Genomic DNA, 23,207 nt, shown 5'->3' on the forward strand with positions numbered 1-23,207 from the left:
CCTGACTATTAATAAATGAACCCATTCGAATGCCTTCTTCTTATCCAATCACAACAACTTGTTTCAATAAGAGACCATATGGTACATATTGCAAATATTCTTACCTACCTATAAAAGTTTTGCATTTTGAGGTACATATGAATGAAATCTTCTAGCCATTAATAGGAAGATTTGTTATTTTTCCCTTTTTTGCAATCGCAGAGGAATATTATTTTCCATTTGCACAAGATAATATTATGGACGTTACATTTTAGAGACTAAAGCCTTTGCTTTAGGCCCTCAAAATTTTAGAGCCTAAAGCCTTTGCTTTAGTTGTTTGACCACCTAGGCGGCCGTGACTTTTGGGTCCACGCACTTTGAATATTATTTAATTATGAAATAAAAAGAAGTCTCACACATTTATCGTATATCGTATATAGTGACCTTAACGAGGTAAAATAGAGTACTAAGATAATATGTGACCTTTCGATGTAGTAAGGGAGAATTTATTTGAATGAGAATATAGAACAAACTCGTACTACGTACATTCGAATGATTTTATTCTATACCAAAGAGAATTAATATTAACCAAGTTTATCACATAGCAATCAAACTTGATTTTAACAGTATGTTCTATGAGGATATATTCTGAGAAAAATAATTAGTGTTTTTATCTCCAATCAAAAGTAAGATTCTATTGAAATATATCACTCCAGCGGGGTATAATATAGATTTAATTTTCTTTTTGTAGATACTTTGTTTTCAAGGGGGCATTCACAAAATATATTTTGTTCTTATAGTGTTGCTAATTAATCGATTTGGGTACAAACTAAAAAAGGCAACATCTATAATTATTGATACATATAGAAGTCAACGTTTTATAAATTTGGTCGAAAGCAATAACAACGAGATTGATAAAAATGTTTGATCTCTAGTAATTTAATTTAAAGATGAAGTGGTCGTACAATTCAACTTGTTCAAACGAAATTGTTTATTTTCTCAAAGAGAAAAACTGCCTTAAACATACAAATCAAACCAAGATAGAGATCATAGTGACATTGTAATATAATGTTCTTGGAATATTTTAAAAGTGATAGATTATATTCTTTTCATTTTTCTGATTGAGTATTTTATGCTACTATAAAATCCAGATAAGGCATACAATATGCCCTTATCATACAAGTGTAATCAAAAGAACAATCTAGATATATCACATCATCAACTTGTACCAATTTTCACCTTCTTTTTTTCTTCTCTTTTAGTTAGCATAATGTCTCTATATATAGCTTCATGTTAGGTTCAATTTTCTCAACAACAAATCAACCCTCAAATTCACTTCACAACTTCTTTCCTCTTTAGTCTTTACTAAAAGCTATATACATATATATCTTGACATTTGAGCCAAACTACTAATTAATTATTTCTTGAAGTTGTTTAAATATGGATATGGTGATGAAGTTGGGAGCAACAAGTGGGGTGGTGATTTTCACCAAGAGTAGTTGTTGCATTTCTCACAGCATTGAAACCCTAATTCGTAGTTTTGGAGCAAACCCTATAATTTATGAGCTCGATACACATCCAAATGGGAAGCAAATGGAAAAGGCATTGATGGAGCTAGGGTGTCAACCAAGTGTGCCAGCAATATTTATAGGGAAAGAGTTGGTTGGTGGTGCAAATGAGATAATGAGCCTTAATGTGAGGGGCAAGCTTAAACAATTGCTCATTAGGGCTAATGCCATTTGGATATAATGAAATTAATTAATTAATAAATTGACTAGCTATGTATATAGCAATTAGTCTAAATGTTTTGATGGTAAATTTACCAAGTAATACAGATACTCTTTTTGTTTTCTCTCACAATTTGCTTCTTCATGTATAAATAAAAACTACTAATACTTTGGTCATAGCAAGTCTTTTCTTTTTGCAATCTAGTGATGATATGGGTCAAGTTGAAACCTCCACAGGAACCTTCATGGGTGACAACTTATGTTATTCTCATTTGAGGAAAATGATAAAAATCTCACCTTTTAAGTTCTCTTATTACCATTATCCCCTATTAATTTTACAAATTTCCAAAATTTCTCATTTTTTGTGCATCAGACGAATGTATCAGCACATCAGATTAATATATCTCGCAAGATTAATGTATCAGCGTATCAGATTAATTTATCTCACCCATCAAATTAGTGTATCATGTGTAAATTGTACATCATATTAGAGTATCAAATATAAAATGTAATATATCTTACTTAACGATTAATGTATCTCGCATATCAAATTAATGTATCAATGCTTGTATTATTGTATCAGTTTGAGGGATTTCTGTAATTATAAACTTACAAGGGACAAATGGTAATTTTACCTTAAAAGTATGTGATTTCTGTCATTTATCCTTTATTTAATTATATGTATAATGAAGTGGAGATTTCGATTTAATTAATTTTGTTAAGACTTTGGAAGAATTTAATAGAGAAATTAGCATCTGTATGTATCGTTATGAAACTTGTTGATTTGTTGGAATGACATTCTTTACATTCAAAAGGTACAAGTTGTTCTAACAGGCTAAAGACCACATGACACACATATTGCAAATATTCTTATATTAAAAGTTTTGACTTTTGGTGACATACATGAATGAAATCTTCTTGCCATCAATAATAAATTCCATCTTTTGCATGCAATGGCATGGGGAATTTTTTTTTTTTAATTCGGTATCCGATATTACGTACTTGGGAAGGACTAATTTGAATCTGCATCAGAAAGTTTTATTTTGAGAGCAAACATTTCCTACGTTAAATACTATTTCATAATTTATATATACTTAGGGCTTAAATTCAAAATCTCTAACTGCTCCAGTCGTATAGTTATTTCTTTCACAAATTTGACATAGGTTTGCTTGCGTACTTCTTCACTCATATCGTACTCTCTCAATATGCACTATTCAAATTTGGTGGGAAAAAAAGACGTAAAGATGATTATAAAGATAAATAATTAAAAAAAAAAAACAGCCTTTCTTCATTTAATTAACATATCTGAAATCGAGGCATATATAAATATTTATGTCATAACTACGAAAAATGTCTAAAGTTGGATCTTGCCAAGGATATATATTATAACTTCATTAAAAAAAATAGATTTTACATAAATCACATAATTTTAATATGAAATTTTACTATTTATGTCTTGTAATTATATTAATTTTTAAAAAAGTAACACAAACCGAATACATGTAGCTCTAGTACACTAAAGAATATCTCAGAAATATTATAATATAAACCGGATACATAAAAACTAACTCGGATACATTATAAAATAAACTGAATACACAATATGCAGATCTGATACACTAAATGATAACTCGGACACATTAATAGGTAGCTCGAATATATTAAAGAAATAAGAGATTTTAGAATTTTTAAAAATATAAAGAGATATTGAAAATAAGAAAAACATAACACATGTATTTCAGTAATTTTTCCGTTTAAAGAAACTATATAAAATAACGCCTTTCCAAGACACAACTTTGAAAGTAGGCATGCAATTAAAGGTGAAATCCGTTTGGACTTCCCGAAAGTAGGGGCTATGGCGTCTCTCCGTTTGGAGACTCCGGAGAATTTCCCCCATCCTTTCCCCCGTGTCTACATTTTGATACCTTAAGAGTAATACGTTAAATATGTGGCCCTTCGAGGTTGTAAGGGATTGAGCATTTTTTTCATACATTAGTAATTGTACTAGATTCTCTCTTTTTTTTTTTTTTTTGATATTTACTTTATACTAATGGGAATTTTAATTAAATTTGTGTATGGTACAGATCGTATAATTAATGTGGACGTGATTTCAACAACACGTCTATATGAGGAGATATATTCTTAAAAGATTTCTTTTTCGTTTTTTTCCCAAATTAAAAGTAATATTCTATTGTAAAAGTTAATTCCAGCTGGACATATAGATTTAATTTTTCCTTGCATTGTTTTCAAGAGGGCATTACATTTTGTTCTTATCGGAACTTAATTGAAAATGCAACATTTATAATTCTTGTAACGTCGATCTTGATTCTTGATTATATTATATACACTTTAATTCATGATTGCATAAATTATTGAAACATACAGGTCAACATTATTTAAATTATTGAAAAATATTTAGTATTAATTAGGAAATTTAGATTTGCTGTTAAATAAATGAGGGTGTGTTTTGATCTCTAACAATTTCAGTTAAAAATGAAATAGTTACATACTTTAACATGTTGATACGAGAATGTTATTTTTGAATTCTTTTAAAAATTATATATATGTGAAAAATGAAAATCTAAAAGGACTTTAGTGGCCTTACAATGTTCTTGGAATATTTTAAAGATGTGATAGATTATATTCTTTTTATCTTCAATTTAGTTTTGTTATGTCCTTATCATACAAGTGATCAAGAACAATCTAAATATATCCATATCCACAACAATTTTCACCTTTTATTCTCTCTTTTATAGTAAACATAATGCCTCTATATATAGCTTCACGTTAGGTTCAATTTTTTCTAAAAACAAATCAAGTCTCAAATTCACTTCACAAACTTTCATATATACCATTTCTTGTATCCATCACAATTTCTATTTTCCTCTTCACTAAAACCTATAAATCTTGGCATTTGGCCAAACTCTCATCATTTCTACTTCAAACATGGATATGGTGATGAAGTTGGGAGCATCTAGCGCGGTGGTGATTTTCACCAAGAGTAGTTGTTGCATTTCTCACAGCATTGAAACCCTAATCCGCAGTTTTGGAGCAAACCCTATAGTTTACGAGCTTGATACACATCCAAATGGGAAGAAAATGGAGAAGGCATTGATGGAACTAGGGTGTCATCCAAGTGTACCAGCAATATTTATAGGGAAAGAGTTAGTTGGTGGTGCAAATGAGATAATGAGCCTTAATGTGAGGGGAAAGCTTAAACAATTGCTAATTAGGGCTAATGCCATTTGGATATAGGAATTAATAAAGATTATAAATATGTAGCAAGTGTACTAGGTCTAGGAGTTTTCATATAGTGAAACCTTTAGCTTTGATCTTTGTAATTTCCTTCACATTGTGAATAATGATTTATCTTGATGTATAAATAAAGTTATAATTTGGTCATACCTAGTCTTTTCTTTTGGAAATCTAGGCAATTTTTCTTTATCCACAGCTTATAACATGCATGAAGACACTACATCAAAAAATATCATTAATATGTATTTTTGGAGGTAATTAACATTCTTTGTATATGCCTTTAAAGTTTTTAGCCACATTCGTTCTAATGACACTTAAATAATGCCGATAAAGACTTTAGCACTCTTTATTAATGTCAATACTTAATGCCGCTAAATTTTTTTTTTTTTGTACTGACAGCATGTTTATGTGTAGCTTGTGGCAATATTAATTACAAAATTTTAAATGAAGTTAATATATTTTGTGATTGAGTTTAAGTTATGCACATCGTAGGTACAAAGATTTTTTGTTATATAGTATCGAGACTCAAAATATATTTACATATAAATCTTTTAAAATATGGAATTTGCAATGTTGAAAATAAGACAAGTTATAGATATATACTAAAATTACTACACATATAACAATAATCTGATGATGCAAAAATATCTTCTTCTTTTTTTTTGGGAATAAATACTTATAGACGTATATACATATGCTGTTGAAATCAAGTTCACATAATTATCCGTACCAAAAGTATAGAAAAAAAGTACCACACACAAATTTTTATGCTTCTTTAAGCTAGTTTGGTTGATAAATAATGACTAACTTGGTTCAAAAAAGTGAATTACTTGATCAAGAAAGGGAATATATAAAGTAGTATGCCAATTTCATCATCACAATATATTCTTACCCAATAAAAAAAAAAAAAAACTCCCTTACAAATTCGAAAGGTCACAATTTATTTATTTTTCTTTACAATCTATCTCCAACATCAAGTTATTCCTCTATTTCATTTTATGCTACGGCCGTATTTGATTAGTATGATTTATTTATTTTTTTTAAAAAAAAAACTTTTGAAATCTGTAATCTTAAACATGTCAAGAATTAATGGATGTACAAAAAAAATGTCGTTCTTTGAGTTGCAATCGACTCTATAGAGGAATTAAATTTTCTAAATAATACTCCTTCCATCCAGAATTTTTTGTCATATTACGCTTATCGAAAGTCAATTTGTCTAATTCTCAAAGGTAAATTAAACCACACTTATTCGATATTTTAAATTAAAAAATTAGATATTCTAAAACTATATTATGAAAAGTACTATAAATTATAATTTTTTGCATATTAATATGATGAAAAAATTCATTTAGGGAGCAAAATATAGTAGCGGATCTACTGGCTAAGTAAGGAGCCAGAAAGCACCTATACAATATATAGCATTATAAATCTTGTGTTTGCTTATAACTCTAGACATAACGCGAACAGATTTAAAATTTAAATTTACTGGGTTCTTGATTCTACGATAATGACCTCATCAAGTGTTAATAATTGGGCATTGAGTTTATTTTTAATTTTATACATATTTAGTAAAATTTTAATGCATATACAGGGTTGAAAAAAAAAAGTTACTTCAATATACAAGCCTACTAGGTTGTGTGTGCAAGAATAACCTTAGGAATGTGATATATTGTATGGACAAAACATACCATTATTATTATATCAAAAAAATACATTAACAACAAAAAATGGAGATAAAAAGGTGAATAAAAGAAAACCTCATATATCTAGGTCTTTCACTGCCCAAAAATGACATCATGACCTAGAAATTAATTTAGCTTATCAAATTTCAATCTTGTAAATCTCTCTCAAGCCAAATATGAGGTGATTTCTTTTCATCGGTCCAAGTCTTAGTGGACAGAGTTATCCGGTACCTATGTTGATGTAGGCAGCACAAGTACTCATGAATCTATAGTCGAGATGTGCATAAGTTGCCCTGACCCATGGTTATTTTTTAAAAAAAGTTACAAGCATATATTTTTTATACCCAAATTGCATTAGCCTTTATGAGCAATTGCTTGAGCTTGTCTCTAATATTGAGACTCATAATTTCATTAGAACCTCCAACTAACTCATTTCCAATGAACACAACAGGCACAATTTGTTGACACCCTAAATCAACCAATGCCCTCTCTAATTCCTTCCCATTTTGAAGTCTATCAAGCTCATAAACAATAGGGTTTGCTCCAAAATTGCGAATTAGGGTTTCGATGGTATGAGAAATGCAACAAGTGCTTCTACTGAAAATCACCACTGGACTTTGTGCTCCCATCTTCATCACCATTTCCATAATGTTTTTAAGTCTTTTGTGAAAGATATACTTTTATTGGAAGAAAAATATGTGAAGGAAACTAGAAGAGAAAAGGCTTTTGTGTATTGAGTTTGTTGATTTGATATGGTTATTTCAATTGGAGGGAGCTATATATAAGGGTTAAATTAAAAGATGAAAATATTCCTATATATAAATAAAAGAGCAACAAAAAAAAAGATATACTTTTTATCATTTGTACGATAAATGAAACTGCATCACATTCTACAATCTTGAAAATCAGAATGGAATATAACTATCTTTTAAATATTCTCCTTATTATCTTTGAGCACTTTATGTGTAACGTAGATAAAATTACTAACATTCCAAAATACTATCAAATTCATCGTTAAATAGCTCATAGCTGATAAGAGTTTTCTCATAATTTATCGACAATCCATTAATTAATGATTTTATTACTTAGAGATAAAATTTGTCTGTTGCTAATTTTTTTATTGAGCTATATATAGTCCAACATTGTAATCTAAGTCATAAACCATCAAAAGAAAAATCATTGCTTTACCATTTAATTTTACATACATTAGAAATTAAAGTGTAGAAAATTAGATTTACAACCCGTATTAACAACTAAATATGTACAATATAACACGGATATACGCAATATTGATATATATGCTCACTCTGTTTTATTTTATGTGTCATAATTTAATCGGATACACGAAGTTGAAGGAATTGGTTTGGATCTAATGCTTTTGTAATATTCCAAATATATAGTGCATCAAATACAAAAGGGTCTCAAGCAAGAAGGAGAGGGTCGATTGGTACTTCCAAGTTCCAAAGGCCATATGCTTTTTGGGGGTGACAAGGATGATAGATCCAGGCCCAATTTCTTATGTGGGCAAAGTGTGGGGTGGGGCGGGGTGAGTATCATATCATGAAATAACTTTTGAAGTCGAATCAGACACGTACACTAAACACCATGCATGAAGAAAGGAATATGCAAGGACATTTGTGAACTCGGATATTTACTTAACAAACTCCTTTCAGACCGGCCCGACCTAGCCTCCCAAGTACAAAAAAGTTATATCCTTCCAATCACTAAAAGTATATGAATGCAAACTTTCATCTTCTTTAATTAAAAATTTTAAATTTGAGTTTTGACAGTAAAGACGATATATTCCTTTTTTTTTTTGATGCAAATCATAATAAGCCGTACAGTTTGTTCTAGATATCTAATAGTTCTTTGTGGACATGTTGCAATAAGGTCCATGCAAATCGTACTTTATTACAAAGTACAAAAGGTGAAAATAATATATAGGACAAATTAAGAAAGAGGGTACAGTATATATACTAGGACATCCTTATCATAAAGTGATTCTCACTCCGAAATAAAATTTATATAAGAAAATAAAAAGTTATATGCTACCTCGAAAGGCCAAATATTACTTGTTCCTTTGTTTCATTTTATGTAACATCATTTTTAATGAGCAAAAGGATTAAATATGTACATATTTATTATTTATTTGTAGTCTTGAGATCTTATATATTATTGTTAGTCATTAAACTATGCTATTTACAAACCAGAATCAAGTAATATTTTTTAAATTTCATGTTGATATGAGATATGTCATGAAACGACAACATTCGTTTATATGCATATGTGATGGAAGTTTTGACAATGTAACGTGGAGTTATGTCGTCTCAAAAGCTATATGCCTTTATGCTCTTAAAAAGGTGTGATCCTTTACAAGTTGCATTTTCCATAACTACTTTCCAAAAGAGAACATGAATAAAATATGATGCTAAAGAAATGTCTCTTCTTTTTATTTTATCACTCCGGAGCCCGATACAATGTGTTGGATCTGACTAAATTTTGATTTACGCATGCATTACAAGATTCATTTCTAGAGGGGACACTTTTAACTGGATTTTTTTCATTCTTAGGTGGTTGAATCTGAGACTTCTAACTAAAGTCGCATATATCCAATCGTCCCACCACAACCTATTATTGGTATTATGCTAAAGAAAAGTTAATTGCATGGATTTGTTACCCATATGCTAATTAATTAAGTCAAAATCTAATCTTGAACCAATATACTTCGGTCAATTGCAAAGAACTTTAGTCAAATCAAAATCTTTCTATTTTTTTTGGTTATATCATGTGTTTAGTCATCAAACATCGTCACATAAAATAGAACAAATGGAGTAATTAACAATAACATTTGACAGATTTGGTTGCTGCAATGAAATATGTAAAAGGCAATGAAATGAACCTCAAACTGATTCTCAACAGCTCAGTAGAGAGTAGAGACAGTGTGCATCAGGCTAACCTAAAGATCCGCCCATCCAACTGATTAAACTTAATATACTAGTCGGCAGATGTATAATATATGTATACTATACGTATGATCATATATAATAAAATTATGTATAATCCATAATTTTCAGGTAAAGGGTGTTCAAGTGACCATCCTAGTAGCTCCGCCACTACCTATGTAAGAAAATTTCATGGATTTGTGAGGTTTTCATTTGATATACAGTGTGTAAAAGCACAATCCATCGACAAAAAAACACTTATTATAGTTGAACAGAGGAAAACAGAATCGATGTGTGATCCAAAGGCAACGCATAATAGATTGAAACCTTTATCATTTCAAAGAATCACATAACACAAAATAGATATTACGGTGCATCAATTAATAATGTGAAGAATCGAAGAACATTTTAGAGAGATTTAAACTTGCTACGCGACTGTAATGGATTTAGACCTTAAGGAAATTATTTCCCACGTCCTCTTGTTCTTGTACAATATTTCTTGCAGAATCCTCAGCGGTAGTGCTGCAATCGTGTAACTCAATTGATTTTAAAGTACAAATTTCGTCAAAATCTGTTGGAATTTCTTGTAGGCGTTTGAGATTTGGGAAGTTAGCAGTGCTAGCTTCCCAACGCGAAAGTCCTCCACCACTCAGTAACACTAAAATTCAAGCTTTTGAATTCGTCTTAAGTGATGTTGGAAAAACAAAGCTCTTGATGGATAAATTTTTGTGCCAATTACAATCTACCGGCAAACAATAACACTTGATTGCTTCGAGTTTTCTCAAGCTGGACATATCCATAAGCCAATCGGGCGAGTGATTAAATGTGACAGAAGGGTGATGAATGGTCAATCTCTTTAGATTGGGAATACCAGAGAATACTTCATTTGTACAACTGATGTAAGAAAGACTAGAAAGTTCCTCTAGATTTGGCATCGCAGTCACAAGACTTTCTGTTTTAGGACTGGGTAAAAAAGCGGTTTCCCTTGTATGTATATACCTTAAGTTCTTCATCATCCATATCTTCTCAGGAAAAGATATAAACAACGAATTAGCACTACAAATTAGAGCTTGCAAATTTTGAAGCTCTGAGATTTGATTCAAGAATATCTCCGTTCAATCTAACTTGGAGATATCTCAACAAGCATGAACTTTGTCATTTAAGCTTCTATCAAACAGAATTCACGCAGTAAATCATGCATTGCACTTGCTTTTACCTCACCATTGAATCTCCTTTTTCTAGCCTGGATCAAGTTCCTGCTCATTAATTCTTCCAAATAATCTATTGCCATTTCCTCCAAACTTCCAGCAGATGTCCTAATGAAACCTTCTGCGATCCATAATTGGATCAATCTCTGAGTATCAACTTCAAAGTCCTCTGGGAAATCAACCATAGAGAGAAAGCAGGGTTTGAGGTGATTAGGCAAGTGGTGATAACTCAAACCGAGCACTGCTAAGCATTTATCTGGATGACTAGCAATGATTTCACTTAAGGTTCGGGCAACATCCTTCCAACTTCCTAATGTTCTGGCCACTTTACAGAGATGTCCTGCAATCACGGAAATTGTCAAGGGTAGTCCTTGACATTTTTCAACTATTTTCTTTCCGAGGATGATCAATTTTTTTAGTCCAAACACCTTATCACAAACTAACTTCCAACCGTTTTCTAAACTCAGAAGGTTCATCTCATGAGGGCTACAAGCATTTGCATACATTGCTACCTCATTTTCGCTAGTAGTCAATAAGATTCGACTTCCATTGTTGTAATTAGGAAATATTCCTCTTATACTATCCCAATCATCCCTACTCCAAATATCATCAACAACAAGGTATCTTTGATCCTTAAGGTTCTTTTGCACCAAGTCAGCTAACTCATTGTCATCCATCTTATCAGTCTTTTGCATTCACAATATCCGTTTTCTTTGAAATGCAACGTAAAGCTTCTAACAATACATTTCTACATTGAAATTCTCGAGATATTGTAACCCAAGCAAGAATTAGGTTTATGTGATAATTCGAAATGAATTAGGTTTCTATTATACAGTGAATATGTGGGTATGTACACTTAAATATGTTTGGTTCATGTCATATTATATAAATCACTTAGTTATTCTATCCTCACATAAATAAATAGCTGGTGATAGTTTTGGAAACTCGAAAACTCTACAACTCGTACATGTAATTATTTCACATTTCTGGTGACATTTCATAGGTTCAACATCAATGTCAAAAAAAAAAAAAAAAACAGAATACATTCTCTATTAAGCATATTTATATATATACTTCTTTCTGTTCTTCGATATATTTTCAAATTTATGAGAAAAAATCACATGTTTTTCATGTACAAGTGTTTAGTCACATTTCTGGAGTAAGATCAAGCTGCTTTCTCAATTGCTTCTATGCAGTCTACGACCGATGCCTTGTTTGTCATTGCCGCTATTAGGGCTTCATGAAGCTTGCTATTATTTTTCAGTAGTGAAGCAGCAAATAAGACCTGCAAAAATTGAATCAGACAAACTAATGGTCTTGCTTGGATTTACTTGCAACATTATAATCAATGTCTTCGTTTAGCTTAGAAGTGGCAAAAGCAAACAATCTACGTGTGGTATGCATCTTGAATTTTGTATATGTTTGTATGTTAGAAATATGTGATCATCTCATCACATACTTTTACTTTTAATTATGTAGTTATATTATGTCTCACCACCTCTTGTGATGTGCTCTAATACCATGTTGAAGTGTGTGATGATTTCATATAAAAGCTTAAACTACTAGAGACTAAGACACTTTTAATTGACTTAATTATGTTATATATTTCAATAGTTTGTGTATATTTATCACAGTATGTGTTCGGTTTTAGACTCACCGCCCATCTTGTAAGGTTCTGCTGCTGGTCTTTGCTAAGCGACGGCTTGCTCCTGTTTAGAAATCTCTGTGAAGACAAAGGGCAACAGTTTCTTTTTATTAATGGCTCCAGAAAAAGGGCAATTTAACTCCAAGATAGTGTACACTAAACCTGAAGAGTGAAAAGGTCAGCTGATTGACCGACAACTTTATCATACTTTAGCCCTTCTGCTGCTAGCCCGGCCATCGCTACCACTGCCAATCTGAGAAATGTAACTACTCAGTAAATAATTTTTGTTTCCGGTGAAAATTTTAGAAGCAATGATACTTCATGTGAAAATATAAATAGCAGCAGATGTCTGACAAAGTACCTACATATAACTAGCAGAGGTAGATACAGGATTTGAACATTATGGTTCGTGGTAGAAATTCTACCACAAATTATTTGATTTACTGGCTTCAAAATCAGTTATTTGTACTTATTAGTGACATTTTATAGGGTTCTGAAGGACCAGACCCGTAGCTAAAGCATTACATTCTAGCCTTTCAAAGCAAGTACTCCTGTGTCACAATTTATGTGACACCATTCTTTTTTAGTCTTAGTCTGTCCCAAAAAGAATGTCATTTTTTTAATAACTAAAAACAACCTAACATTAAAAACTTTTTTACGCTTAATGAAATAATTTACAACCACACAAATACCTAAGGTTTGGTATAGACGACAAGATTCAAAAGTCTTCCCGTTTTACTTAAACTTTGTGCAAAGTCAAACGGTGCCGCATAAACTGAGACAGAAGGAGTAATTAATTGATTGAAGAAGAGATTCTTTTGAAGTCGATACCTGTCGAGTTCTTTTGAGTCAAGCTGGCCACTGTAGATAAGTTTTTCCAACCTTTCATCAATTAAATTGACATGCTCTTTCCCAATATCCAGTGAATATCCAAGGATCGGAACACCTATTAGGTAGGAAACTGAAATTGACATTGTACGGCTTAATAGAGGAAAGTTAATGGAACCGCAGAAGCACAACAACAATAACAACTATGCCTCGATGTCATTATCATAACCAAATAACAACAATAACTTGTCGAGGTTCGTCTTATATGAATCTTCAATGTTTCATTTAAGCTCAACTCATGTCATTATCATAGCCAAATAAAAATAAAAGTATAAAATATTGAAAACTAAAACAGGATGCCACCTAAGAAATGAGCTGCTTCATGTCTGGCGATTCTCTCCTGGTAATCAGGAAAAAAGGATGAAAATCCATCAATGGCGGCCTGAAGGAGCCTACATAATGAATAAAAGAATGAGCCATAACGACCTGCATGCAGTAGAAAAAGCTCAACTGAATAGATAGTATAATGCATTATTAGTATCAGAAGAACACCTAAAATCTTTACTTACGCTGGGGAAGTACTTCCGATTCCCAAAACTACTAAAGATATGCTCCCAATCAAGTATGGAACGAAGAAACCCCAATCCTGAAAACATAAAGAAAGAATCAACAATGTGACCTGCATGTATATGTTCTATACAGATACACAGTAACATCACTGTACTTCACAACCCATCTTGGTTTTGGAGTAACACCAAGGCGAACAAAATTATCTGAGAATTGTGTGCATTGTTACACTTTCGCGAATAACCCGCACTAGTACTTCTATGTCGACACAAAATACATCGGTGATATCTTTATATAGGTTCCGAATAAAAATGTTCTGGTGCAGACATATGGGAACATGTTATTACTCTTCTCGACTAATTTCATGGAGTTCCTGCTACAAGCATAGAGGGTATTCTACCCACCAAGGCTTGGTGACAAAATGGAAAGAACCACCTAGTGCTTTTTGCCTCCGTGCAACTCACTTCATTGACCACTTAGTCACACCCTTGGGTGTGAGACATCTTAATTTGTAAAGAACAAACAAAAACTTTTGTCTATTTAACAAATTAACCTTTTCGATGAGGTGATTCCTTAGTTGCGCGGACTCTCCACTTTTGATGCCGCACCGTCTCGGATTCTCCAAAAATACACTACTTTTGGCGAATCCGACACGCATCCTTTGGCATTTTTGAAGAGTCTGAGCAACATAGGGTTATTCACACTATTAAACAAGTGGTCAGTAGTTAGAAAGACGTGGGGTGTTGAACTACAATACCACCCCAACACCTCTTAGGATTGTCAACTTGGTTTACATCCAGATAATAAATCAAGAGATTGTAATCCCACGAAACCAAACTAGATATAGTTATCTAGATTGACTATAACAATAGAACCAAATGAAAGACTCAGGCCCCATATCCAGTGCGTTATTTGCAAACTTAACAGGGAGAATGAGGCTTATAAACCACAGTTTAGATGTAATATGAAACTTCAGAGTTAAACAAATAGGACAATGAACAGCAGAAAAGTAGGATAGTAAGAGAACATACACCAGGAAGTTGCCCTGCAAGAACTCCCAAAAACCCAGTTGTGCCTACCACTGTAAACAGAAAAGCTGCCTGCATCACTGAAGGAAATCAGTATCAAACAGATTTAATAACGAAGTCCATAACAGTCAAATGAAAAAGACATAACCACATTAATCATCCGTTGTCAAACAACTTTTGATGTTCCAAGTAACAACAATTGGAACCATGAAATCATTTGTAGGGACACGAAAGAAATGTAATAAATGTGTAGTCAGATATTCATTTCATGATCGTAGAGATACCAATGTTCCAGTGTATGAAACAGATGAACAATACATGTGCCATAAACACGACGTTAGCTCAAATATTCCCCTTAGTTATCGCACCCATGTGAACATACAGTTCTCTTCAATCAGAATACAGAACAATATCCGAATCGAGAGCTACTGTCATCAACGTAATAACAATACAAATTTCATCAAGAAACTTACATCATTTCTGACACTTGGGATTGCAAGGTTCTCTGCGTTCTTTATTCCGAGAGTTGTCAGCTCTCTAAGAGATGTCTGCAACAGAAAATTTTAAGACCATTAAGAGAATTATTGTCACAATGTGTGCTAATCAAATAAATTAGATAACAGATAGATACACATTGGTCTTTTCACATTTTAAATGAAAACTGACCGTTCGACGTGACACATATGGTTGAGAACCCCATTTTTTGGACCAACCGATTTCAACTAGCTGATCAAGCGCCTCTTTTACGGCATTACTATCTTTCTACAATCAAGAAAATATGCACATAAAACAGTTAGGAGTAATTGCCAAAAAAAAAAAGACACTGCAAACATCACTTATTTGCGAGTTCCATATCTAAATTGGAGCATCATTAATTATTGATATAATACATAAACATGATCCTTAACTTGGTTTCAACCAACAACTATGTGCTCCAAATCAGAGAATACACTAGCAGACACTTAAACTTATACAAAATTAAATAAGTAGACACACTTGTCTTATGTGTTAGTACACACATAGATCACCACGTAGGACACAAAATTGTTATGTATCTATTTGTTCAATTTTACACGAGTTTAAACATTACTTATGCACACCCTACTTGTGTCTCATGTTCATGTATTATGTCTTAATTATTTAGCAGGGTTTTCACTCCTATGTGTCCCAAAAGATAGCGGCGGCAAATTTTCTTTCCATCCAAAAAAAAATTACCGACACAAACCTCAAAAATGACAACAATTATAATACGCACAAAATGGAGAGAAGATTAAAATTTTCGATTAAAAACAGGGAATGTACCTTAGAAATGGCGGTTCGGAGAGTGGATAGATCGACAACACCAGTTGATGAAGGAGAAGAAGAAGAAGCTGCTGAAGCTCGAATTTTGAAGCTCAATTTTCCAGAAATAATTAATGGATTATTACATTGTACTAAAAATTGAGAAGGCGCAGTGAAGAGAGATGATGTAGAATTTGACATTTTTCTTTTCTTAAAAATAAAAAAATTGGGGGAATTTTGTGGGATAACTAAAAGCTCTGTTGATAAGGTTTGGTGTGTTGGTTTAAACCACCACACACACAAATTCAGGAGTAATACTGCTTTCTTTCGTTTGGCCTAATTTAACTTGAAACGGAATTTTAAAAAAAAAAATTATTTTGTGATTCTAAATTAAATGTATCAAAAAGTCCTTGATCTTAAACATGTCACGTATAAAGTTAAGGCTTAAGTCATAGACGGCCCCTTAGAGTTGTCCACATATTTCACTTAAACACTTTAAGTAGGATTTATATCTATTGAACACCTGCACTGTTCTGAATTTAAACCATTTAAACACGTTGTGCACATGTGGCAAAAAAGTGTGATTCACGCCTTAATGAGCGCGTGAATCATTTAATCAACAATTTTCAAACTTCTTTTCTCATTATTTTTTTAACATTTTTTTACAAATTTACTTCTTCTAGGTTTATACTTAGATTTGCTAAGAATTCCAAGGCAATAATAAATCCAAACATCACTTTATTCCTTACATTCCAAGCCTTAATATGTTGTTTTATCATATTTTTATTTTGTTAATAGTAATTTTCAATTGGAGCAGATAAACCCTAGTTATCATACACAAGGACTCCTCTTCATTTTTTTTTCTTCTTGTCATTGTTTTAATTTTTCAGATCTAAAATTATATCTTGACATTTTTTTTGTCGGAAAAAATAATACCACCATCCATATTTTTTTGCTGGAAAAAACAAAGGCTATCATCCACATCTCCTTACCAGAAAAAATGGAGACGCATACACGACCCCTTCTTCTTCCACAACAAGGTAGAAACCAAATTCGAAATCAAAATTAATAAGGAAAAACGTACTTTTTGTAAAAAAATAACATCAATTTCAAATAGGAACAAAAAGACGGGATAAAGAGAAATAAAAATGAAAAATTCTTAGTTAGTATATGTTAAAATCTCCATTTTTTTTTTAGATGAACAACAACAATGATGGAAAGGGTTATCTTTAAGGGAAAGAGAAGAACGGGAGGTTTGGGGTGGGTGGGGTGAGGTGGATTTTTCATATTTTTTTTCTGGTTGAAACTCTTTTATTTTTTAGATTTAGATTTTTCGGTATTTTAATTTCATTTATTTAAGATAATTAAACTAAAATGCCACATGTCCTAGTTTAATTTGTTATTTTGCCACATCAACTGCGTGTGTGTTGCACGCACTTCATTTTTTAACTAGGTGTCAGAAAAATGTTTGATAGGTATTTATTTTTTAAGGTTGAAGTGTCTAATAGGAAAATGAATATGTTGAAGTGTTTAAGTGAAATATGTAGACAACTTTAAGTGGTCGTAGATGACTTAAGCCTATAGTTAAAGTGTTTTCAGAAAAGAAAAAAATCATTCTTTTTTTTATAGACTAAAAAGGAAATAGGTCATTCTCTTTTAAACGGAGAAAGTAATTTATTTGTTTCATTTTGACGGAATTAAAGAATTATTAAAAAGAAAACAAATTTCTTTTGGAATAAATTAAAAATAGAGCAAATAAATTAAAATGAAGTGTAAGTCTATTAACGAAAATGAAACATTTGTTATATTTGTGATACGACGAAGATACATATAGAGTTTAGTTAGTTAGATGAACTTTCACTTTGTAACAATAGTTATTCCGTATATTATAATTCCCTCTTCCATTTTTCATTTACCACGACAGTTTTTTTTTTAAAATGTGTTACTTTTTTAAGGAGGGTATATTTACTTTAAGGAATATTTTGCCACTTTTCCCTATTATTAAATTTATTTAAATCATCTTTTACAAGCCAAAAGAAAACTTTTACAACTCCACTATTTAGGCATCTTTTTTTTTTTATTCCTTGTTCAGAAAAAATGATCAAATTTTAGTTAAATCTATTACAAATTTGGCCAAAATAATGTAAAACAAACACAAATACCATTACATCTAAAATTATATAGAACAAATTATGTATATATAAGAGATACACAATGTGAATTTTCATTGTTTTGGCTAAAAATAATTGAATATAAACAAGTTTTTTATATCTACAACTTTAATTGATTTCGTTAATTTGTTAACTTCTATCAACTGAAGAGGCTAAAATTGTACGTCTATATTAATTTGAAGGTTCAATATACTCGATCAAATTACGTATAGATCAATCTCGAATGTACCCAAGAGAAGCAAAGGATGTTAAGAAACAATCACCACAATTTCCAAAATTTATAACATTTTCCTATTTCTTATAAAAGTCACTCAAAACTTAGGTAGAAATCACAAATTACTATATTTTCATTACAAGGAAATTGGATGAAAAATCAATTCCATGAACTTCAAGCTTTTCCACAGCAATTGAAATATCTAAAGATCCTTCTCATCCTCTGTCAAGAGAAAATAAAAATTAAATTAACAATTACTTTTATAGTTCACTATGCTAAAACATGCAAAAGAAGAGTATGTAACCTTCATATTCAGTATTGTTTAGATTTTTCAAAAATAGCATTAAATCACTCAAAAATATATAATTTTCATATTATTGATCGTTAAGCCACACTCCTAAGAAAATTTTTCATTTTGTTTAATTAGTAAACCAATTGTTATATTTCATAATTAGAACTAAGTCAAACAAATTATAAAAGACTATTTGGTTCATTGCCATCTAATGATCAACAAGGTCAACATTTATACATGGACAACTAAGCATTATCCTCAACAATGGTCCTAACAACGTGTACCCCACTATATCTTTTCCAAAAATTATGTCTTAACTATTTATCTTATTCATATATTATATACCATATACATCTTGGAATATTAATTAAAAACCCTATAAGTAATGATATTATCTAAAGATGGTAAAAACACAACAAACTAAAAGTTAAACGAGTGCACGTTTCATGATTTGAACTCATGACCTAAAGTCACGTAGAGACAAATTTTATTATTGCTATGAGGTTGTCCTCTTCAAATTAAATGACGATAACCTAGTGCACAATGCATTATGCATTTACACAAGGTACATGAAACGTCCATAATCCAAGGAGGTGAGTTGTAGACAATTTATCCTAACACAATGTCAGTTGTGATGTCACAGCTTAAACGCATGATCTATAGATCTCACTAACACAAAAAAAAAAAATAGTTATAAATCTTACAGTTGTAGATTGGTTTTGATGGTAATGATGATCATTCTCATTTGCATCACTTTTGGTAGAGAAAATGAGGTCATTCTCATTTCCAAAACTGGCTCTTGATAAGTCCTTTTTGTTTTGTTTCCTATTTTCTCTTATTTTAGAAAAATCCATTGAGTAGTCAGGGTAGACACCCTTTTGATCCCAATGTCCAAATTGTGGCACAGATAGCCATGGTCCATTCTTCTTCTGCACAAAAAGAGAGAAGCTTACCATCAATAAATTAATATGTAACATTTTTTATATTTTTAGAAATATCAAATATGTTATAAATTGATTAATCTACAACCAATATCAATTAAAAAATGAATAACTTCTTTAAAAAGTTGAACCACCAATAAATTTCCTACACTACTTTAAAAAAAATGAATTTAGCGACGGATAAATTTTGTAACTATATATAAACAACGCAATCCATCGCTAATCCTATTGAACAATGACTAACGAAAGATTTCGTTAGCTATGAGTAAAATAGCGACGGACTAATGACAAAATTCATAGCTAATTCCGGTGTTTTTTAATAGTGCTAGTAGCTAGACTAATAGTTTATTTGGCCAAATTTCTGAGAAGTTAAAATTTGTAAAAATAAAAAATAAAAAATATATACAGTATATTTTATAGAATTGATGTGTTTGTCAAAGTTCTTAGAAGAAAAAAATACTTTTAAAAAGTAGCAAAAGCTATCAAACACAATTTGTTATTCTAATATTAGTCAAATGATAACATAAAATAATACTTATTAAAAGTACTTTTAAAAAATGGCCAATTAAAATAAATAAATTTTAGAAGTTTGACAAGACAGAGAAGTTATAAGTCGCAAATAAAAACATATATACTAGGAAAACAAGAAAGATTAAGAACAAGAAAATAAAGATGGAAACCTAATGTTTATCTTATTTTTGAAGAAGGAATAAACAAGGAAATCATGTGATTATCAAAAAATTAGCAACAAAATTAACAAGAAGGCAGCCAACAATATGTGGATTAATTAACAAAGATAGCCTCTTAATTACCTCTTTGTGATATTCCATTGTAAGAGTATGAACAAGGAAAATAAATATAAAGAAACTATTTTATAAGGAGACAGAGGAGATTATTTATTTTTTTGATGGAGAGAAGTTGTGTTGTTTGGGATTATGTTTTTATAGAATAATTAGGAGAGAAGTGCTTTTTGCTTGCTGTATTTTGTATTGAATGGGAAGATTGAGATCTCCCCTTAATATATTAGAGTATATTATTCGAAGCGTGCTATTAAAATGAAGCTTAAAATAGATAAATTTAAATTTAATTAGATTTTAATATAAATATCGAAAAAATTAAAAAAAAATAATAAATGTAGACAAATTGTATGTTTGTTGCCACCAAGAAAGATTGGAATAGGAAAAGATAGAATGGGCACCATCAACATTAAAAAAAAGTGGACAATTTTGAGTATTATGGTAGCATAGGTGTCAACAGATAATATTATATATATATATATATTTTATATATATATATATATATATATAAATAAATTCACCCTTTTTGTGATTCTTAGCCTCGACTCTTAAAAATTTTGAATTCAAATCTTTGACGATGAAAAATATTCTGTTGAAATCATATAATATACAAATTCTAATTTATCGAATTTTAATATAAATAACATACATTGAAAAAATAAGTTATATGGAATGTTGAGACAAATTGGATGTGTTGTTGCCACCAAGAAAGATTTGATTATAAAAAAGATGAGTGCACATCATATTACTATGTCTTCTTGCCCTTTTAATTGGTTTTTCTTTTCTTGCTTCACTGGCTATGATGACATTTACAAGGCTCAATGCTAGCTGTGGAACTTTTTTAAAATATTACTTGCACGCATTATCTACATATATAGCTCTCTTAGACTAATAAATTTGTAGTAAGAGCCGTTTGGGTAATTATTTAATTATTCAGAAGATATTTTCAAAATAATAAATGCTTATACATCATGATGATTTTTTGGTTAGTTATTATAAAGGGAAAATGGACAACTATACTCATCAACATTGCAATATTCTTTAAAGTTGTTAAAAAAGTTGTTGATAAACAAATTTATATTACTTAATTATTTATTATAGTTATAGTTTGATATAATTATTAACATGGACCATTAACTACATGAGTTGACTTCGAATTGTATAATTAAGCACATTTGTATAATTCACAGCTAGCTATTCTTCTTTTGATTTGTATTTGTATACGATGATTTATATTTGTATATGACGAAGATTTCCTTTGGTTTTTCAGTTTCTCACCATATACATTCAGTTTTTTTATTTATTTACAAGCTCGAAGTCAGCCCGCATAATTAATGTATAATGTTAGTTGCGAGTGATAATTATAGCAAATTATAGCTATGATGAGTAATTAATTGAGTAGTATAACTTTGTTTAACAGCGTAATATAGGACGAGTAATGCTAAATGGCCAGAAAATTTGATCAGAATTTGGCTATAAATTTGAAAAGTCTATAATATCCTTTTTATTTTAAAATAAACTAATTCTTTTTCTATTTTTTAATTAAAATGTATTAAAGTTAAAAGAATAGAAATGTTCAAAAGATAAAATAACATAGGGTGAAATATGTTATTTTTTCATTCTGATAAATTTTTCTAACGAGAAGGATTTTTCCATATATTGTTGGCAAGAAGAAGTTCCATGCTTCACTAGCTTCATTATCCATCAGTAGCAGAAAGAAAGAAAGGAAAAATAGTGAAGCAAGTCTAGAGATTTTAGACACAAAAAAGGGAAAGTGTTCAATCTTTTCATAGGTTCCCCTCAACATGCCACGTGAAAGAAATTCAGCCATTCAAGTATATATCTGATAGATGAAATCTCAACCATTGGATGAAGATATTTTGTGATAAAGCAAGCACGTGAGCAGCACAATATTCAACATAGAAAGAATCATAGTTTGTTAGGTGGTTAGAATTATTTGTATAGGATTAGGACAAGTGTACAGCTGAAAATTTTCCTTTTATTCTTTTTCTTTGATTGTTCTGTACTAATACTAGTATATAGAGGAAATACAGGGAGGAGAGAAATATAAGAAAATTTTCCACAAGCTTCTTCCATTTTTACATGGTATCAGAGCCATAAGCTCAATCTATCAAATTGCTCAAATGTTCAATGCAATGAACATGTCAAAATCAACTTCTACTGCAGAAATTAGTGCAAATGCAATTGCTGGTACTATTCTTAAGTATTCAGGCACATGTTTTTCTGTTTTTAAATCAACAAATTGGATCATTGACTCAGGAGCATCAGAACACATGTGTTTTGATGCTTCTTCCTTTTCTTCTATGACTCCTCTTCAGTTTCCTTTAAATATTAGTTTACCTAATTCTTTCAAGGTAACTGTCACTCACATAGGTAGTGTGTCTATTCTGCCTAATCTCACTCTCACTAATGTACTGTATGTTCTAGTGTTTAGGTATAATCTACTCTCTGTGCATAGGCTTAGTGATCAAATCAAATGGAATGTTTTATTCACTTCTGGACATTGTCTATTGCAGGACCTTTTAATGAAGAGGGTGATAGCTTTTGGTGAACTTAGAGAAGGATTATATCTTTTGGAACCTGCTATCCCTAAGTCTAGTTTAAGTGTTGTCAATCCAAAAGGAAGAAA

General features: G+C 30.9%; 5 protein-coding genes and 1 long non-coding RNA gene across 7 annotated transcripts; 3 read left to right on the forward strand and 3 right to left on the reverse strand.

Annotated features, from left to right (window-relative positions):
• The first annotated feature begins 1,174 nt into the window (after positions 1–1,174).
• On the forward strand, positions 1,175–2,019 carry LOC101251175 (monothiol glutaredoxin-S1). The gene has a single exon (XM_004236667.3). It carries the CDS (start codon positions 1,420–1,422, stop codon positions 1,726–1,728), a length of 309 nt encoding a protein of 102 aa, XP_004236715.1. The 5' UTR covers positions 1,175–1,419; the 3' UTR covers positions 1,729–2,019.
• A 2,505-nt stretch (positions 2,020–4,524) lies between these two features.
• On the forward strand, positions 4,525–5,108 carry LOC101250881 (monothiol glutaredoxin-S1). Its single transcript, XM_004236666.4, has one exon. It carries the CDS (start codon positions 4,653–4,655, stop codon positions 4,959–4,961), a length of 309 nt encoding a protein of 102 aa, XP_004236714.1. The 5' UTR covers positions 4,525–4,652; the 3' UTR covers positions 4,962–5,108.
• Positions 5,109–6,566: 1,458 nt separating this feature from the next.
• lncRNA16397 (SlGRX22 antisense RNA lncRNA16397) lies at positions 6,567–7,115 on the forward strand. Its single transcript, NR_144556.1, has one exon. It is a non-coding gene; the product is annotated as a SlGRX22 antisense RNA lncRNA16397 (long non-coding RNA).
• On the reverse strand, positions 6,636–7,395 carry GRX22 (glutaredoxin). The gene has a single exon (NM_001347223.1). The coding sequence runs from the start codon at positions 7,288–7,290 to the stop codon at positions 6,982–6,984; it is 309 nt and encodes a 102-aa protein (NP_001334152.1). The 5' UTR covers positions 7,291–7,395; the 3' UTR covers positions 6,636–6,981.
• A 4,351-nt stretch (positions 7,396–11,746) lies between these two features.
• On the reverse strand, positions 11,747–16,422 carry LOC101250205 (uncharacterized). 2 transcript variants are annotated; one of them, XM_004236664.5, is made up of 10 exons: positions 16,164–16,422; positions 15,528–15,623; positions 15,335–15,409; positions 14,865–14,933; positions 13,836–13,912; positions 13,630–13,718; positions 13,270–13,399; positions 12,601–12,691; positions 12,451–12,516; positions 11,747–12,078 (listed from the first exon to the last, which is right to left on the reverse strand). In XM_004236664.5, exons 1-10 carry the CDS (start codon positions 16,341–16,343, stop codon positions 11,959–11,961), a joined length of 993 nt encoding a protein of 330 aa, XP_004236712.1. In that variant the 5' UTR covers positions 16,344–16,422; the 3' UTR covers positions 11,747–11,958. The 2 variants fall into 2 exon arrangements, with proteins under 2 accessions (XP_004236712.1, XP_019068846.1); XM_019213301.3 differs by lacking the exon at positions 15,528–15,623 and having other exon boundaries at positions 16,164–16,404.
• Positions 16,423–18,581: 2,159 nt separating this feature from the next.
• LOC109119995 (uncharacterized) lies at positions 18,582–20,751 on the reverse strand. Its single transcript, XM_019213302.3, has 3 exons — positions 20,573–20,751; positions 19,524–19,748; positions 18,582–18,749 (listed from the first exon to the last, which is right to left on the reverse strand). The coding sequence occupies exons 1-3, from the start codon at positions 20,588–20,590 to the stop codon at positions 18,702–18,704; spliced, it is 291 nt and encodes a 96-aa protein (XP_019068847.1). The 5' UTR covers positions 20,591–20,751; the 3' UTR covers positions 18,582–18,701.
• Between the last annotated feature and the right edge of the window lie 2,456 nt (positions 20,752–23,207).

Source organism: Solanum lycopersicum, chromosome 4, assembly GCF_036512215.1.
Source record: "Solanum lycopersicum chromosome 4, SLM_r2.1".
Taxonomy (NCBI): domain Eukaryota; kingdom Viridiplantae; phylum Streptophyta; class Magnoliopsida; order Solanales; family Solanaceae; genus Solanum; species Solanum lycopersicum.

Excerpts from the sequence above, each read along its gene's own strand:
- LOC101251175 (XM_004236667.3), top strand. The coding sequence starts at position 1,420 with ATGGATATGGTGATGAAGTTGGGAGCAACAAGTGGGGTGGTGATTTTC.
- LOC101250881 (XM_004236666.4), top strand. The coding sequence starts at position 4,653 with ATGGATATGGTGATGAAGTTGGGAGCATCTAGCGCGGTGGTGATTTTC.
- GRX22 (NM_001347223.1), bottom strand. The coding sequence starts at position 7,290 with ATGGAAATGGTGATGAAGATGGGAGCACAAAGTCCAGTGGTGATTTTC.
- LOC101250205 (XM_004236664.5), bottom strand. The coding sequence starts at position 16,343 with ATGTCAAATTCTACATCATCTCTCTTCACTGCGCCTTCTCAATTTTTA. Across the intron at positions 15,410-15,527 it reads CATATGTGTCACGTCGAACG|ACATCTCTTAGAGAGCTGAC; the intron begins GTCAGTTTTCAT and ends TTTCTGTTGCAG. Across the intron at positions 13,719-13,835 it reads ATCGGAAGTACTTCCCCAGC|GCTCCTTCAGGCCGCCATTG; the intron begins GTAAGTAAAGAT and ends TTCATTATGTAG.
- LOC109119995 (XM_019213302.3), bottom strand. Across the intron at positions 18,750-19,523 it reads ATCAAAACCAATCTACAACT|AGGATGAGAAGGATCTTTAG; the intron begins GTAAGATTTATA and ends TTCTCTTGACAG.